Below are 19,475 nucleotides of genomic sequence, written 5' to 3' on the forward strand. Positions count from 1 at the left end.
AAACGCTACTTATATACTGTATGCTAATACATATTCATTAGTACTTTCTGTAAATCTCCTCCTATTTTCAATTCCTAATATCATGTCACTATACTACACACTGCATGCTCCACTTGTTTCCAAGGGGTCTTCTGGCTCTTTGATGGTCTTTTCAGAGGAAGGCTCATCATCTTCTTCACTGTCCTTTGAATAACCTGGCAGGTGGCACATGCGCATTAAGCTTGGTGTTATATAAGAAAGCACTATGCTCCAATTAAGCCTTATTTATTTCATAGATAAGACCACTATTTTAGACTCCCTGTCTGGAATTGTCCCAACTTTGATCATATTCAAGGTCGGTCTCTGCTCTGGGAGTTGTCTTAACTTCAGTTGATGCCAGTTTTGGTTTGGGAGTCTTCCTGATTTCATCCATTCCCAAGGCTGAATCCAACTCTTATATCCTGTTTCTCACATGTGTCATCTCCAAAGAAACCCACCTGCTTCACGAATCACTTACATTTTTCCAATTATTTTCCCAAAATATTGATATAATTACACTTTCTTTAGCATGACTCACATCCATGTGTCACAGTTTCATTATGCTCTTCCAGTTGTGGGGTGTGAGGACGTACGCAGAGCTGATGGATTCTAGGCAGTTTAGCATGATGGATAGGAGGATAAGACGCTTTCTTTTACTGGCACCCTCAGTTCTTTAATCACTTTATAGTCCAGCTCTCAGTATGCTGGGTGTTGGTTTGGCACATATATTACTGGGCAGGCTGTAGTGACTGCCAATTCGCCCTCCTTCATGGTGGCTTCCTGGCATTTTTGCCAGGAAAACTGGACTACAGTGTCGCTGTCTTGGGCAGGGAGTAAGCCTGCTGCCTGCTTGTGATGTGGGAATTCCGTACTGAAAGGGCCAGCTATGCAGGGATTTTTATCAGAGTTAGGCAGTTCTGCAGGGCTTGGGTTAATCTTGGGAAATTCTGCGGGGTTTGGGTCAATCTTGGGGTCATATATGGATTCAAGGGGCTCAGCTTCCAAAGCTGTGTAATGGCCAACATTCCCGTGACTTCCTTTAATGGCTGTTGTGATTGTCCCCCATGTAGTGAAAAGTCTGTCCTGCTGCTTGTCAGGTTTCTGATTGAGGGGGTCCATTAAAGGGAAAATCTTTAGTTGATTAGACACCCAGTCCAGCAGGGTGCTTAGTTTCACATCAGCCATTTTAATAGATTGCTGATGTAGGAGCCACCCTACCTGACCCAAGCTCTTGCTTTGTTCCAGGGATATTCCACCTCCCATATTTGCTCCCACTGGTCAATTTGCCCTCCAGGTGAGGTGTGCCCACTTTTAAATTCCTGAGCTCCTTCCCGAACTCTTCCCAGATCCTTCCCTGCATCCTTTTCCGGACTCTTCCTGGTCGGTTCCTTGACCTAATGGGAGTTAGTACTGGAGTGATCTGCACACCCTGCATCCAGGCATTTGTAGCACTGGGGAACAAAGCGACAGGACTGCCTTAAGCATCTGAAGGAGATCAGTTTATTGTAGAAATCGCACCGTTTTTATACGTTTAATCTCTACCTGACATAACTGAAACCAAACCTAACGGAACTTAACAGAAAGAAGGCACCCGTTGGCTGGCTCAGCTGCCATGCTGCTGTCCACGTGTTCTATCATCCAATCAGCTTCCTGCTCATGTGCTGTCCATGCGTTGCATCAGCCAATCAGCTTCCTGCTCATATGCTGTCCACGTGTTCCTCCAGCCAATCCCAATCTCGCTCCCAACTGTTATTTACTCCCTCTCCTCGCTCCTCGCTGCCTCTGGCTCCTCCATCGGCTTCCAGCTGTCCGGCCTGCAGCTGTGCCTCTCCCACGGGGCTTTCTGGTGAGCGTGAGCCTTACCCACTCTGATAATTATACCCCATATCCTACACTTGGGAATCCATGTGCGTGCTGGAATACAGTGCATGAAGACTTAGGGATGTGCGCCTTTGTCAGCTTCTGAAGGTGTAAGTACTGCAGAAGTGTTGCTGTCATCTCTGTGCTTCATGCCTTCTCCCAGCTGAGTAAGTTAATGATGCCAACAGAATTAGGGGCTCTTTGCTTGTAGCTCACTAGAGGCATTTCTCAAAATTAAACTGGTGAGCCACATTATTATGAGAGATTTTTACTAAACCTGAATTAATTTTTCCATTTATTTTGTTGTATTTAAAGGTGTATTTGAAATTGAGTCTTCCTGTCTGAAAACCCTGGCTTGTATTTTATTCTATAGGTGTTTCTTGTGTTCAGCTCTTCAGTACTTTTTATTGTGTTGTGTTGTGTTGTGTTGTGTTGTGTTATACATGTGCCTTGGAGTTTTTTCCCATTGTTTTTGGATGAAGGCAGCAAATACAGCAGTCTATTGTTATTAGAATTAGCAGAATAATGTGAAGGTTTTGTTAGTAATTAGATAGTGAGTTGAGTTTTTAGTCGCTTCTCCTTTTATACTTTAATGTGTTCTGGGAAACAATTTGTGCGACTTGACATTGACAGCATTAATATTTACAGATTGTGCTAGTGGGGTTGCTCTCCTACCCAGCAATTTAGGTTCAACAGTTCTGTTCATGATGCATTCTAAATCACTTCTTAGTAAGTGAAATAGGTCTTCATGAAAAGGTTGTAATTTTTGTAAAATTTTTTTTTTAGCATCTTGGTTTTGCCTGAAGAAAAAGAAAACAAGAAAAGATGGACTGGAATATAAGGCCAGTCCAGAATGCTGATGCAAATACAAACCTGCAAAGTGAAGGAGCATGTTTCACTCAGTTACTTCCTAATGGACATGCCTTTCCTCAGACAAATGCCAACTCCTCTAAAAATGCATTCACTCATGCTGACAATAACCAAATCGTGTATATGCCAACTATCAATGTTGCCTTCCCTGCTGTAAATGCTGAAGGATTCAAAACTTCAGATCAAACCTCACCAGGAGCATCAGTAACTGGTAATAATTTTTTTATGTCAAAATACTCAGTTAAAAGGAATCAACAGATGTACGTAACAGCTCTAAAACCTCCCATTCAGAATTCCCCTTTGCGGCCAGAGATGACTCCGACTTCTTGGCCAGTCTCTAATCCCTACAGTTATCCCTGCAGAAATGTACCCCCTCTGTCCTCTCAAGTGAACACAGGGAATAATGTAAGGAATGTGCTTGGAGAGCCCCAGTACAGCAATACCAACACTTACACCATGCAGCCAGAAATGCTGCAGCATAATTCCCTGAGACTTGCAACACTACATCAAGGTGGCATTCATCCCCAGAATAATTCTTTTCCTCTTGGTACTTCCGGGCAACATGTCCAACCCCAAATATTTAATTCCAATAATCAGTGTAAAGTTTTGTATTCAGCGAATCAAAATACTGGGACAAATGTACAGCTGCCACAATTTCAGCAGAGTCAGATGGGATCAGAAGCTCCTAGAGGATGTTCTGCACCATCTTTGTTGCCTGCCAACTGTGTTTCAAGGCCTGCAGCACAATCTTCAATGGGTGTACCACAGGAAATGCAAAATGTACCTAATGGATACAACATAAACCAGCAGAGGTGCTCACTGGATCCAAAAAATGCTCCTGGGTTTAACAGTATTCAGCAACACTGTCAGAAGCAGCAATCTGGAGAAGTTAGTCAATCCATCAGGAATGTCTGTAATCCAAGTGGAAGTGTGACAGCCAGTCGGTCTTTTAGTGAAAGTTCTGTGTCATCCCCTGGCATTCCCAAAGAACTGCTTGATGTTGTGAAAGAAATAGAAGCTCTTTCTTCAAAGCCACTGAGTGATCCTGCTTCAGTTCCAGAGAGCCAGACTAGTAGTTTGATGAATGGGCCTGTTAATGCTCAGATTTCTTCAGTGGCAGCAACGCATGGAGTAGGAATTACAAAGGAGAGACTAGCTTGGGAAGCTGAAAAGCTGAAATGTCTTAAAAAAAGGGTTGTCCTGCTTGAAACGGTTCATAATTATAAAAAAAAAATCTATCATGAAAAAAATACTCATTCTCTTCCTCCTAGTTATCCATGTTCTCCTAATTGTCTTCCATGTGTGCCCAAACAAAATGTGCAGCCTCCCCCATCTGAAGCAGTGAGGACAGAGAGGCCCACGCTCATGGTTTCACATGAAGAAAGAAATGATAAAAACCTAGCCAGTGCTGATAACAGAAGATTAGAGGTGACTCAAAGTAACCCTCAGGTGAAGCAGGGAAGTCTTTCATCAAGCTTCACTGCTATTCCCTCTCAGAGCAAAGTCCCAGCTCAATTTAATAATCCTGAGAGCATCTTGGAACAAAGGGATGTGCATGCTTTGGCCTCTTCTCAAGGAACTGTGACTTCCTCGAACAATGCTTCGTGTTTTACTCAAGCGGGGAGCTCTGTCAGGACTGCATCAAAGACTCTGCAAATTGGCCCTGAGAACTCATCATTTCTTCAGTTTGTATTGAGCAGCACAAACGTGCTGAAAGAGAAGACAGCTGGTGCTACTGCTGATAAAATACTGACGAATCTCCTGTGTAGTGAAAAACCACTGCTTGATACATCTGTCTCGGGTGGAAGCTTGCTAAAAGACACTAGTGAGAAGAATGTAGAAAGTCTGAAAGGGGAGCAGGCATCTGTGGCTCACACAAACTCTCCTGCATCAGAAACAACTGCATCTGGTGATGCTCAATTGCAGACTGAGGTAGCTCAGAAAAAAACACCATTTACTGAAAATGCATCCTGTAGCCAGAGCAATTGTAATTACTCTATGGAAGAGCTGGTTGCATGCCTGCGCTTGTGGGGGAAGTATCCACCAGAATCTGTAAGTGTGGAAAATAAACAGTCAAATGAAAGCACCACAGCCAGTCAGGTTTCATCCTCTGACCAAAACACGAAGAAGGGAGAAAAAAATAATGTGCTGGATAGCATGGATGAGGCTGTTTTGCCTGTAACAACTACCTCTGTGGGACAAAAACTTGATACACTGACTTCCAATTTGATAAAAAATTTTGAACCTCAAGTTGCAGTTGTCTCTCCTTTAGTGCTTTGTGAACAAAGAACACTAAGTGAGCAGGCAGGCAAGATCCCAACATCTGAAGGTAAAACCTATCCAGCAGTCAACTTGGGGAGCACAGGTAGCTTGCAAGAAGAGGGGGAAAATGGTTTAAATGTGGCAAGTACTGCCAAAGGAACAATAGAAAATGCTTGGTCATCACCCAGTGATTGTGTTCTGGAAGAAAAAGTGGATTCAGATTTGCAACAGATGAAAGTAGGTGATGAAAACCAAAGGAAAGTTAGTCAATCTGCACAAGATGCAAGAGGAAATCTGCAGTTTGGATTACAAAACAAGGCTCCTCTTCCTGAATCAGGCACAAATTTTTGTAGTCAGATCTCTCAAGAAGGTACAAGAGACCATGAAGACAAGCAAGCTGTGTTAGAGGCAGAAGATACATCTACAGCTGTGCTGGAAAATGACATGCTCTGTATTTCTAGTGTTTGCTCACTTGTTGAAGGTGATAAGTTTTATAACCCACAAATAGCAGGCATGTTCAAATCAGTCTATGAGACACTGGAATCAGAAGGAAATGCATCTGGTACAAAGCAAAAGGAACAACATTCGGACTTGAATAAAACTGAGCTGAGCAATAACACTGCCCAAAGAGAGAGCTTGCTGCTAAAGATGTTGGAAGAATCATCAAGTCATTTGGAGAAGGAAAGCAGTGGCAATCCTCCTAAAGCAGTTCCTACCTCTGAACAAAACACGTCATTCAAGACATCTTCCAAGCATCCTGAAAATTCCTTAGAAAGTCCTCCTAATACAAAACAAAAGTTAGCTCAAAATTCACTGGATTCCTCTATCAGCATAACTGCTAAAACAAATGCACCCACTGTTCCAGGAGACTGCAGTAAACAAAATTCCACGCCCAGTAAAAATAGTACGGAAAAGGAGGTGAACTTCCTTGGAGCAAAACCTAGTAAATATCTAAAAGATCAGCTGCTTGCTCTAGTGAAAGAGTTTCCATATGGCATTGAAGGTGTTGATATGCTAACAAAAGAAGCAGCACAAAATCGTTCAGTGGCTGAAGGGGCAGAGAATCAGTCTCAAAAAGAGGTTAAAATTTGTGACAAGAATTCTCATTTGAAGGACCCAGTAAATCAGACTAAAATTGCAGTGTTAAGATCTGATCAGGTTCAAGAACTGTCTCCTGTGCACAACCAGTGTCCCTATAGTGACAGCAAGAGAGAAGTGAGGCAACAGTCAGAAAAGGCTTCAGCTGACAAGAACAACCTTGAAAGCAGTGTCCAGCCTAGTCAGGATCTATGTGAGAAGGAAAAAACCCCACAAGAAACTTCTAACCCCAGTGAAAAAAATGAAGATGGCTCTTTATCAGGGGGTGTATCTGTAGCATATAAAATACCACATTGTCCCTCTCAGTTAGAAACATCTGGTTCAGACAAAAATGATTGTCAACTTTCAAAAGCTGAAAATACTGACTCTGCAGAGACAGAAGAAAGCAACAGTCAATCTGATGCCTTGAAAAAGGGAAACTGTATAGTGGGAGGAGACCTGACAATATCTGAAAAAATCCCAGACAATATTAGCAAAAATAAAGATACTTGCAAATACACCTCTGAAATGAGCAAGAAACCTAGGCTGAAGGTGGATGATGAATACAAACTGCCTACAACAAGGCAGGAAAAAATTGGACCAGTTAATTCTTTTGAAAACCAGGATGCTGATAAATGCAAAAGCGGCAGTTTGAAGGAACATCTGCAAATTGACAAAGGAACCCAAGTGTCAAGTAAAGAATTGAATTCTTTCAAAAAAGAGCACCAGACAGCTTCTGAAGAGTTACCAGAAAAAACTGATCATACATATGCAGACAACATGGCGAAGTTGCCTGTAAAGAAGGAGGGAGTTTTCAAAACTGAGTCCCTTTCAAAAGATACAACCAAACCAAGCCTGACCATGAAATCCAAAACAGACATTAATCAAACTGTGAAGTCAGAAACTGTTGAAATTAAGCAATCGGAAGTCAGTCAAGGACTAAAAAAAACAACTTGTGAAGAGAACTCCGCTGAAGAACAAAGCTGCAGGGAACAAAAGGAAGTGCTTAGGCAAGACGTAGGAATTAGTGTCAAAGAGCAAGCAAAATTGCCAGCAGAAATAAAACATAAAAAATTGAATAGTTATCGAGCTGATGCTGTAAAATTCTCCGATAGTAGCACTGTAGACTTCAAATCAAGACACACAAAATATTCTCAGCATAAATCTCTGAAAGTTCATTCTTTGCAAGAGCAGTCATACAAACGGAAGATGAAGGAAAATATGGTTGGGAAGAGAGAATTTAAGAAAGCAAAGCTGGAAGAGGAAGGACTGAAACAATCCGAAGGAAAGAGTTCTAAGCAGCTTGCACACAATTGTTTGCTAAATGCTGACAAAGCTAAAAAACTGAATGGAGAAAATGGTTGGAAGCCAAGGAGTTCCTTAGCAGATTGCTCTGTGCTTAAACTGCAGAGAAAAAGGGCTCGATCTTCTAGCATGTCTAAAAACTTCTTTTCTAGCAAAGAAAGACATCTCGATGGTCAAAATAAAGACAAGTGCTCTGAGAAAATGTTTCCTGATAAAAATCTTCTCTACCTAAACAGAAGAAATAACAGACTAAAGCTGCATCTTCAAAAGGAACCCAAAAAACACTACCTGAACAGAGTGGCATTTAAACGTACAGCACAGGAGCGCATCTCTCTGACAAAATTGGAGACATCACCTGTCAGACCTGTCTGGCATAGAACCACCAAAATGTCACAAGGCAGCAGCTCAAAAAAAGATGTGTCTGTCTCGACAGTTGAGAAATCATGCAAACAGGAAGTCCTTGAGTTCAAGCTGTATCCAGAGATACTGTTCAGAAATCCGGCCCCTGGCGAAGAAAGCTTAGCTGCAAAGAATTCTCCAGAAAGAGATAAAGTCGTTGTAGAAGGTATGATGGTCTCTTAAATATTAATTTGTAAGTAAAAACTATGTATTCATTTTAAAATTCATGTTGCACAAAGCTACAGACAGTGAAAACATGGGACTGTGGAGGCTGAAAGCTGAGATATCCTAACTTGCTCTCTGATAGACCACAGGTGTGTCTTCAGCTGAAAAAGAACATGGGAGTTTTCCTTCAATTATCTGTAAGTCTTAGAGAATGAAATTAGAATACTTTAGAGCATGGCAGTTTCAAGTAACTTTGGGAGGCAGCTTTCTAAAGTACTTGTAGAAGTTAGCTTGGCTTGGTTGTAGAAAGTAGATTCCCTTGGCGTAGTGAGGGTGATCTGATCAAAGGTGATCTGGTCTGTGTTCACTGTTCTCCTGCTTGTGCATCAGTCTGGCTGGGCAGAGGGGGAGCGATCTTTGTGACATTGAGGAATAGAGTGGGCTTAGGGCAGACGTATTCTGCCCATAGTCCCCATAATCTTTGCCATCTTTGCTTCAAGCATCCATTTTTCCTTCTCTTCCTTAGCCCCCTTTTCAACGTTTTACATGGTGCATTCTGAAGCATATTTATGTCAAATGTTGTATTTTATTTTTCTTAAGCTGTATATATCAGCGCTTGGAGTAATTTTCATACCCAAAGGAAATTTTCTTTTGCGTGTGCTAATATCTGTTAGAATTTAATGCTGAATAGAGGACAAAACTTGTGACAAAGGAACCTCAGAAACATTTTTTTGAAAATTTTATTTTTAGGTGTCAAGAGTAAAAAAGAAGATTGGTTAAAATGTGAACCAGTGAAGCAAAAGAAACTGGAAGAGATCTCTACAGGTGAAGTGACTTCTGAATGTCCCATTTGAAATACAAGTTAAATCCTCTTTGCGTGGTTTAAATGTTCCTTTACAGTAGTAAACCTTAATAAAGCATTTAAAATTATTATTTACTCATTCTCCTGATTAAATGGATACCATAGAATAGACTTACAAGTCTCAAAGATTTGTATAGCTTTTTATTGCTTTATGAATATGTTGTTGGAAATGTTGAGATTTTCCTGTGCCATTAACTTGGATGTAGCACTAGTAACATTGAAATACAGTTTTCAATTGTATATAAAGACTCTTTCATGCTTTAAAATATAGAAAGTCATGTAGCAGAACCTAGTACAAAAACAGAAAGTGATTTTTAAAATAAATCTGGCTTTCACAGTATGTTGCTGATGTCCACACATACCACCTGTGCTCACAAGTTCCGGGATCTGTGTGTTCCAGTAGTCTGGAAAAAATAATCTGTATGATACCCAGAGGAAAAGTGGGGCCACTATTACATCTTCCTCATTTCTCTTGAATGGCAAATTGCTTTTTGGATGGTCTTTTATACCCTCTAGGAATCAACTGTCACAACAGTGGCAACTTTCATCTCAGGATCTTGTTTGTTCCATCCTTTGTAAATCTTGGGGTGAGGTTGCTCCCAGCTGTCCTTGTTTCTTTGCTTTAGGTACCTCTCTAGCTCTCATTTTGTTTTTCTTGTGGTCTAACAGGAAACAGAATGCATTCTGTAGCCTTGTTGCTGTCTGCTTCTTCGCTTTAGAACAGAGGGCTTGCATGTGGTACTTGTGTTGTGGTGTTGCAAGTAACATCGTTTGCAACCTTTGCATCTTTTGTTGCTGTTGCCTGTGTCCTTGGGCTTTGGTATCTGCCATCATTTTGGCCCTTCCTCTTGCTTCTTCTCTTCCTTTCACAAATGCATGTTTCCTGTCATACCTTTCTTAATATCTCCAGAAATCACTCCCGTGAAGACACCCAAATAGCCATTTTGTGCTTAAAGATGCATTGGAGATTGTTTTAAATCTGAAGTGCCTGGTGCTTTAGGATGGAAGTTTGTGGCATCCTTTTTGACACTGGAAGGTCTTAGGTACCACATGTATAAGGAGTGGAGTCCTTTGAGACTCTTGCTTTAACGTGCTTGTCTGTCTTGCAGCTGAGGACAGTATTCCCCTTGATACAGCTATACAGATCCTGGAAGGAGATGGAGAGACTCTTCACATTCCTGTCAAAGACTCAAAAGAGATTTTTCAGACCTACAGGAAAATGTATCTGGAAAAAAAGATGCAAAAATCTTGATAGGACTCCTGTATCAAAGGTCTCACTATCACTAAGAAAAAAATGCCAACACTAAAATGATTTTTTTTCTGTTTACTTCATGTTGCTGAATAATTGTAAAAGCCCACAGTTTTCTGGTGGGTGTTGAAAATTTCCTTCCCCTGTTCCTCATATCTGTGAATAATTACCATCTTATTCTGTATTTATTGTCCAGATATTCTTTGGTGCTGTAAATGCTGTTTTAAACGTATTGCTTCTTTTGCCTTTTTTCTTTTTTTTTTTTTTATAAAGATAGAATAGCTCATTGAATCTTGACCAAAAAATAACAAACTCATTTAAACTGTCATAGCCTGTTTTCTTTCCTGATTCTCAAAAACATCTACTTATTATACTTTCCATTGCTGGCAGTGGAAAAATACTTCTGCTGCAAAGGGACTGCAGTGGATTCCCTAGCATTACACTTCTGTTTCCCACGTAGGGTAGTCTGATGGTTTTGCTTCTGTTTCTGTAGAAACTTTTTTTTCTAAACTGGGATTAGAAATACAAACCCCTCAATGCAAGCATACAGATCAGGGGCATTTATGAAGTATTCATGCTGCTACCCAGTTTTGTTAAATTTCTTTTTGTGGAGCTTGGATGAACGGAACTTTGAGTTCATAGTTTGAACACAGTGCTGCAGACTGTTAGTTTACTGGAGACTTCTCTTGCTTTTCTCGTTCTCTTTCTTTGCCACTTCTATTGTTGAAGTGCAGGGAGTTCGAATTTACTCTTGTCTGGATTATGTTGCTGAGTTCAGCTAGACTGTGATTAATTTTTTTGTTTATAAAGTGTTAGATTATGTTTGCTTACACATTCACTGTGACATAACAGTTGTATTTGTCATTAGCTGTCTTTTGTTTAAGTGCCTTTTCACTGTTACTCAAAATTTAAAATCAAATCGTATTTTTACAGAGATTTGGTACTTGATTCTTTCTATCTTATTAAACCTTTATGCTGAACAAAAACCCTGTAGATACCTTACTGAACAGTTTTTATACTTGAAATAAACTTTTGAGGACTACACCTTGTCTTTTTTTTCCTAAAAATATGAAGTTGTGCTTACTGCAGTTAGTTAAATAGGAATTGAAGATACTCCTGCAGATGAAATGCAGCTTTAAAATAAATGATGGATCTTCCTTGTTAAAAGGAAGTAGTTGCAAGTTTATTAGTTTCTCTCTCTGGATGCCAAACTAAGTCTATGGGGAATGTTGCCACTGGAGGATTTTGTAGTAATGTTGTCAACTCTGAAAAGGTTTTTTATTTTCTTGAGAGTTTAGTTACCTGTATTATACTGCCTGCATGAAAGAAGATTTATTGCAGCCTTAAGTGTACCCAGTACAAACAAAACAGAATTCCTGTCAGGAATCTGAGTTTTGTTCTGCACAATGATACATGAAGCTGACATAAATGCTTGAGTGAATGCTTTTCAATAGAAAATTATTTGATCCAGTGACCCATGATGTTTATGTTCTAAATATTTGGAGAAGTTGTCTCACTGATCTTGTGCATCCAATAAGCAAGAATGCCAGTTTTGAGTCCCAGTGGATGATGCAGCTGTGTCTCCTTCCTCTCTTGTACAAGAAGTGCAGCTTGGCTCTGGGACAATATTTACATTGTGACAGCGTGACATTGTGACTTGTGCCTGCTCTGATTTGGTATGGCTGGGATCTTTGGGATAGACTTTTTGCTGATATTGGAATCTCTGGTAAATTGCTGTGGCTCATAAGTTGGCCACTATCCATTCAGACAGCTGCTGGAAGGAAAACATCTGTAAGGAGCAGTGGTAGGGCTGCAAGGAGTACCTACAGAGAAAAGCCTGGAGACCATCTGCTCCACAGGATGAGCACTGTGGATATGTGCACAAATGTCACATGTAAACACCAGACTTTACCGTGGTCCTGCTGGCTTGACAGACAGATACAGAGCAGATACAACTGTCTCTAACACTGCCTGTTTCACCTGTGGGCATCTCCAGCAACTACAAGATAAATGGGCAGTCACAGGAGCCAACAAGAAAAACTTTCCATAGGGAAGCCTGATGCTGCTGCTCAGCATTTCTGCTCTTCATCTCATGCAGCTAACTAACTGTGGTTGAACCTGTTCTGATGTGCAAGTACATCCAATGCAAATTTCTCCCCTGATAAGACCGTAAACAACTACAGACAAGATGCATGAGTCCCTAAACCTTAAATTTTAATGGTTGAACCTGTTCTGATGCATGAGTCCCTAAACCTTAAATTTTAAAACATTATGACAAAAATATAGATTTTATAGAAAGAGTGTGGGAAAGAGAGCACAGGAGGAAATTGACGTGTTTAATATTTGGAAGTGGCTATTCAATACACACTGTAAATTATTAAGGTTTAATGGTTCTGTGAACTTCACTGGTTTTGTGGACTTGTACTCATTTAGTGCTGTGATGACAAGTTTCCATACACAGCATAGTCTCTGGGGGTTAGAAAGTGCAGTAAGATGAGAAGCCCCACTGCTGCCTGGGAGGGAGGCACTCTTCTGGGTTAGTGCAAGGGGCTTTCAGCTATTCTGTACTCCTGGGAGGCTTTGTGGCAAGGGAGATAAGAAACTGCAGAGAGCTGTTCCACAGTGTTTTGATGAGAACCTCACTCACTCCATTGTTCTGTGTGATGGGAACAGGAGAAGGGCCAAATCTATAGTTAATGAGGATTAGACATGGATGCTATCTATACCTGCAAGTACTCTTTTCTGTGTGAAGCTGGTCAGAGGTCTTCCTGGGATTCCAGCGGAAGAAATCCCTTTGTCTTTTTGTAGCCCTGCTCTGTCCATTGCCTCAATGAATGAACTGAGTGTATTGCACCCTGCAGTGATTGCAAGAGGGGGAGGAGAGGTGCCTGGGGTGATGGAGAGACGCTGGACCTGGAATGGGGGAAGGAAAAGGGTTACCTGTGCATGTTTTTTTTTTTTAAAGAAAAATCCAAATCACTACTCAAATGTTTTTAATAATTGGAAATTAATTAACTTAAAAATTCCTTGAGACAAGTCTCATCCTGTAGCAGGATGCTCTGCCTGGACTGGGAGTAAAACAACTCAAACCTATTTGGAGAGCTGTCAGTGGTGAATGCAGAACAGGGTGTCGCATTGCTTCCCCCCAAAAATGAGCTTAAGCACCAGTACCAAAGTAAGTATAGCTACTTGCCTTACTTGGGAGACTTAGTCTATGTATTCATGATAAGATACAGAAGGGGCATTCTGTTCTGAAATAACTGTTCTCCTGTCCTGGCCTCTGTTACTCCCGTAGCCCTTTCAACAGGGACAGGTTTCTGTTAAAAGCTTGGTGACAGGGTGGATTAGCTGTCATCTCCCAGAGAGTGGCCACCTGTTAGCAAGGTCTAACACAGACTTGATTTCCAGCAGTTGTTGTTAGCTCCTAATTCTTTGTCCTTTTTGTGTCATGTCCTTCTTCATTTGTTTATCATCATCTGAGTCAATCTCAATGCTTGAAAATTAATTGCTGAAGGAGCCAATCTGGGTTTCTCTAGAGGAGTTGACTGATTCCTGCACTCCCAGCTTTTATTTAGGAGTCAGCCATGAATGTGGCAATGGGCTTCTTTCCCTGATAGATCAATACTGTGGCCTGTGGAAGATACATATATTTTTTTTTTTCCCCAGAGGCTCATTAAAATAATTATTAAACTGAAATTTGTTATTAAAAATAGCCTCTGCACTCATCCAAGAGGTTTTTGATAGAGCCTCTGAATCCAGAAGCACAGATGCAGAGAAGAAAAGCTGTTCTGGAGCGTGGTTTGTAAACTGTTATACTGAATGTTTAAAGTTGCATTTCTCTTTTCTGCTGCACGTCAGTGGCCTCATATCCTTTGTTTACAACTTCTGACAAATCCTTTTCCCTTCTCTCATTTTTTGTAAGAGAAGCTGCAGGCAGTGGAGGGTCACAGAAAAGGGGCCACTGAGCTGAGACGGGCCAGTGACAAAATTGCCAAAGCAGCACAAACATATTTATCATTTCTTCTGTAGGACAGAAACTGGCCAAATCACAGACTTACTATACCTGCAAAACAGTGAGAGAATTGCTGACCTGGAGATAATATATTTAGCTAATTGCTGATTTAACATCTGGTAAGCCCATAGGGTTGATGTTGCAAAATCCCAGTGCTTGAACCAGCTGCAGAGCGAGAGAGAAGAGGTCAGTTGTCTCTGGGTGACCCTGGGGAGCTGACTCCTCAGGAAGGCAGCTGTGGGATGTGGATGGAATGGTGGGCTGCCCCTGGGACAGGCTCAGAGCTGACTCCCCAGGAATGAGGAGCAATCTGGCTCCATAAATGAGCAAGTATAGAAGGTCTCAGGTCACTACAACCTAGAGGATGAAAGGAAAAATCAATTATCAATAGGTAGGCTTAGCAAAATAGGATCAGCATCAGATAGCAAAATAGGATAGCATCAGAGAATCCCACTGTCTGTGAATCCACAGCTACAAACACCTCCACAGCACCTTGACACATGAGGTGGGACACCCCTCATGAGCTTGGACCCAACAGCTGCATCTTGCAGACCCTCTTGAACTGGAAGAGCTCAGGATTTTGGGGTGCTTGTCATACTCCACTTTGCTAATATTTATCATACCCACACACTGCTAGGTTTATCATAGTTCCATAATTGTTAGGTTTAGGCAAACATAGCTGGCATAATTTTGTTTTCCTTGTGTTTGTAGTACTTGAATTTATCTGGCAATTTTTCAGAGCAGGAGCCTACAAGCTGTGGGGCTGGAGCCTGGAGAGGCAGAGTCACTGTTCACCTACAGACACCCTGTGTGCTCAGCCTGTAGAGCTGTCTTTGAAGCCTGGAGGGGTATCAGAGGGCACTTACATCACTCATAATAAATCTCTAAGGGCATTTATTCTGTCCTGCCCACACAAGAAACTTATTTCTACTCTAATTTAAGGAAAAGGAAAATACATTCTCCTAAAGGAAAGGGAAATACATTCTGCAGCCACTGCGCTGGGGAAATAGCTTGCCTGGGAATTGCAATAACCCAAAGAAAAGGGCATTGTTGTATTAAAGGTTTAAAATTTTGAGAAGAAAATTATTGTAAAAGGAGGATTCAGAAAAGAGATGTCCCAAGAGAACTGGGTGAGAAAAGGCAGAAAGTGTACAGGAAAAAAAAAATTTAAGCTGCAGTTACGTTCAGTGAAATTACAGAGTAGTATTAAACTGGGCTCTGGCTATCACCACTAAATCCACTAGATGACAGTGTGGAGACTGCATTCAGCACTACAGCAACATCTGTCTGTTCTTTAAGGGCTTGCCATTTTCTCACTGCTAGAAACCCAAAGTTTGCAGTGTGCCTCTGCTCCCAGCCAGGGGCTTCACCCCTGTCAGCAGAGAGAAGGTTGTCTTGGTCAGTACTATAACACTGGCATGAAAGAATTGATCGTCATTTCTCTGGCACTGGCTGTTTTTTCCAAAGCCTAAAGGTCTGGGGACTTGGATTTGGGCAGTGGTAGTGGAAAGTGGTCTGAAGGATAGAGGGACACCTGCCATCTCTGTGCTGTGCCTTGCAACCAGGCATGGAGGGGACAGACTTTTTAGCAGAGCTTGTTGTGACATGACAAGGGGCAATAGACTTAAAATAGGAAAGGGTAGATTCAGACAAGATAAAAGGAAAAGGTAAGGGTGTTTGCATAGGCTCCCCAAAGAGCTAGTGAATGCCCCATCCTTGGAAACATTCAGGGTCAGGTTGGATGGGGCTGAGCCTCCTGGTCTTCATGTGGTGCCTAGCCAGGGCAGGAATGTTGTGGGGGGCACACACTGGTCAGAGGGCACTAAACCATCCCACTGCCAGCAGTGAGGCTCAGCTGATCAGCCCTTCCCTTCTGCTGGGTCTCTCCCCTATTAAAAAAGATGACTTAGTTTGAGAGACATGAAATATTAATCTGTTGTGCCATTTATTCTAGTGCAGCTTACCATGCACTGGAATCCCAAAGTGCCCTGAATTTTGTCTTAGCCTCTTACAGATGCCTTGAAACTGGCATTTGGCAGTTGTCCTGGTGATTTTATAACACCCAGGGTTTTAGAATTTTTGATACACATGCTGCATAAACTTGGCCTTATATGGGATAACATGAAATTCCACAAGTGAGAACACATGGATTTTCTTTTGCTCTGCTTTTTCTTTCCATCTAGGGGAAGATTTGTCAGTCTAATTTTCCTTACTGCCTTTTCTGTGGCTAGAAAGTGGAAAAGAAATGCCATGAGTGATCTCACTTAATAACAACCAGTCTTTCATGGCCTTTGTATCAGGCAGCTATGTGGAAAAGGAATTAAAAATCAGCATGTCTGTGAATCTTTCTTTTCTTCTAAATTAACCATATATTCCAATTTCATAAACAATTATTTCAGTCTCTTTACATCTCAAACACAGTATTGTTTATCATTATAGGATGCTTTGAACATAAAAGTATTAGGATGCCCCTTATTAGAGTGGCTTACTGCAGCTCCCTTTCTAATGAATTTTTTGCTTTATGACTTGCTGGCTGAGTTTGGGCTCTTGCTTTAAATCACACAATTGATTCAGTGTTCAAAGTCAGTTTATCAGACCGTATCTTCATGAAATTGCCTGCCAGCAGAGCAGCCGAGGCAATGAAAAATTAGGATGGAAAACAAAGTAACCTTGTTTTTATAAATTGTCAAACGTTTGGGCTTTGCTTCTGCAACCCTGAAACTCAGAAGGGCGGGGAGCTTCTGATGCCAGCCCAACAAAGCCGAAAACAATCCTCTGGAGTGGCACTGCTTCCTTCTGGAAGGGATGATGGACAGCCTGGGACTGGGGCAGCTTCTCTGATGGGTTTGTCACATGGCTGGCTCCCTTTTCCTAATTTTCCAGGGAGATGTCTGCAAATGCCTATGCTGTAAAATCATTCATTTTGTCAATGGAGTGCACAGGGAAGGTGTCAGGCCCCGGGACAGCCATTGCTGATGCTAGCAGCGATGCATGTGAGATTCTGCCTGTCATGTAAAACTATGGAGCAGCAGAAGACACTTTACAAGATATCACAGTTGAAGTGATGATGAAAGTCATTGTTGGAGAGGATGAGGTTATGGTGGATACTTCAGGAAAAATGTTTGTCTTCTCTCAGCTAGCCTAGTCTTACCTTGGTGAAGCAGAAATCGAGGGATGCCGCGAGAGAGACATTTAAAATTGTGCTGGGCACAGAGTGGAGGGTGGTTTGTACATCAGAGATCTGAATTCACAGAATCAGGGCTTCATTTAGGTTGGAAAAGACCTTTAAGATCATGGACTCCAATGATGAACCTAGCACTGCCAGCCCACCACAAAACCACATCCCCGGGTGTCACATCTATATGACTTTTAAATATCTCCAGGGATGGTGACCCAGTCACTTTCTTGGGTAGCCCGTTCCTAAAGTCAAGGGCAAAAGCTCACCTGTCCAGGGATCACACAAACATCTCATCACCTTGATAATCAAATTTATCTGCTTTTATTTTTCAGTGCACCAGTCACAGCAGTTCAGCAGGGCCAATCTTGGTACCACACATACCTCAGTGGTTTGTAGGCAGGGACAGAATCTGGCCCTTTAACAGAAGAAAATTCCATGATGTAAAATCTCTTGGTACTTATGGATTAAGAATTACCATGGTAAGTACTTCCTGAATGTGCAAGTGCTTAATTTGGGTACTTGCACAAAAAAACTTACACTGTGATGCAGTATAAACTTACAAATACTTGACTACGTGATGCTGCCAAAACAACTTGTAATTGGCCAGCAGAACAAAGAGTTAAATAAGTAACCAGGAAAATCCTGATTTTGAAAGAAATATCTAATTTCTACTTCTCATAGAAAAATATTCATATTAAATTTACATCAGATCTTTATACAAGTTTTAGGCACTTCTAAAAATACAAATATGAATTGATTTCCCTTCAAGATTTTGTTCTGGAAGTGCTAAATATTTGTGTGAAAACAAAGCAGCTTGACATTGAGCCAGGGAAACACAGTTTGCTCTAACTTCCCATGAATCTACGGTAACACAGACCAAATTTTGGTTTTAAATGAGGTAGTGCAGCCCCACTTGGAAGCAATTTGTTGTGACTACTAACAGAACTTGATTCTATAACCAGTGAACACTGCTGCACTGTGCAATAATCATATTAATAACTTCATAGGACCAAGTCATATTATCTGAAAAATAATTCTTAATTTTAAAAATACTTCAGAGTGATTTGTCACATGAAGCTTTTCCAACATTGTGCATTGCATCTTGGATGTTGCTTTTGAATAACCTGATGCTCATTATAAAGCAGAATTTTCTGGTCAGGAACATTTTCCATAACACTGTGAAAATCCTGTGGCTCTCACAATGAAACATTCATGTTTTTTAAATAAATAATGCACTGCATTGTGTCATGGCTATCAAGACATTAAGAAAGAACGGAGATTGACACTCTTAATTTGTGTCATACAAGACACTGTAATTGGCAGTTAATTGTAAAAGTCCTTCAGAATGAAACATTTTGGGTAACTTGGAAGAAGTTGAACTTCAGTATATTCTTCATTGAGTACAATGAAGATAATATTTCAGTTGTTCTAATTGTAAACAGAAAGTTTTCTTAGTTTAAAATTTTGATTCTGCAAAACCTGTTTTTATATTCGGAAAGGAGCCAACTGTTTAATGCCAAAAAGACTTTTAATCAACTGTCCAGTGCAGCGTCCATATGGCAGAAAAGAAGACCTGTAGTCTTTGATCTTATTTGGGTTTCATCAAAAAGGAGGAAACACATGATCAAGACTACTCTGAACTGTAATTAAATGTTGTCCTCCTGTTGACCCAGTTATCAAAAGTGACTTCTTCATGTGAGCAGGAAAAATCAAAGTAAGGAATGACAAAGTGATGCATCTGGGTTTGGAAACTAGCATGTAGTAACTGTGCTGCTCTGCTGGGCCAAAAAAGGGCAGAAATGCATTAATTACCACTTTGATGGTGCTTGAGGAAAAATACATACCTGCAAAAGCAGAAAGGGTTGTAATAAATTACTTTTGACTGGAACCTTAGATCTTTGGGTGGTGCTTTAATATTTTCCGTGGAGAAAATAAACAAAGATCTAGTTAAAGTAGTCTGAATAACTTTGTCTCCTATTTGGGGAGCAGGTAACAAGCTTTGCATTACCTGGCAAGGCATGGAAATCCTCAAGGAAAGCCAACTGGTAGAAGAAAGCAGTTTTTTGTTCTTTTTTTTTTTTTTTAAAGGAGTTGTTGGATGACCAGTTTCTGGAGAGAGTGAGAAGGTGGAGATCTGGCCTGGAACTGGGTGGAACAAAGCTGAAGCTGCCTGCCTTGATGACTGGAGGAGTGGAATGTGGAAAAATGCTGAGGAGAG

The 19,475-nt window shown here is 41.0% G+C and overlaps 1 protein-coding gene and 1 long non-coding RNA gene across 20 annotated transcripts in view; one reads left to right on the top strand and one right to left on the bottom strand.

Moving 5' to 3' along the window:
• Positions 1 to 19,475, top strand: part of RESF1 (retroelement silencing factor 1) — a 36,533-nt gene extending 17,058 nt beyond the window's left edge. For 13 of the 19 annotated variants that reach the window (XM_039708272.1, XM_039708282.1, XM_039708278.1 and 10 more), the window contains 3 exons: positions 2,665 to 7,957; positions 8,707 to 8,781; positions 9,928 to 11,109. In XM_039708272.1, coding sequence (XP_039564206.1) covers positions 2,704 to 7,957; positions 8,707 to 8,781; positions 9,928 to 10,070 — 5,472 coding nt within the window. In that variant the 5' untranslated portion in view covers positions 2,665 to 2,703 and the 3' untranslated portion in view covers positions 10,071 to 11,109. The other 6 variants (XR_005627373.1, XR_005627374.1, XM_039708284.1 and 3 more) reach the window with 6 other exon arrangements.
• LOC120501688 lies at positions 10,267 to 13,237 on the bottom strand. The gene is made up of 2 exons (XR_005627375.1): positions 12,321 to 13,237; positions 10,267 to 12,273 (listed from the first exon to the last, which is right to left on the bottom strand). It is a non-coding gene; the product is annotated as an uncharacterized LOC120501688 (long non-coding RNA).

Source organism: Passer montanus, unplaced genomic scaffold (genome assembly GCF_014805655.1).
Source record: "Passer montanus isolate IOZ18808 unplaced genomic scaffold, ASM1480565v1 scaffold20, whole genome shotgun sequence".
NCBI classification, from domain to species: Eukaryota; Metazoa; Chordata; class Aves; order Passeriformes; family Passeridae; genus Passer; species Passer montanus.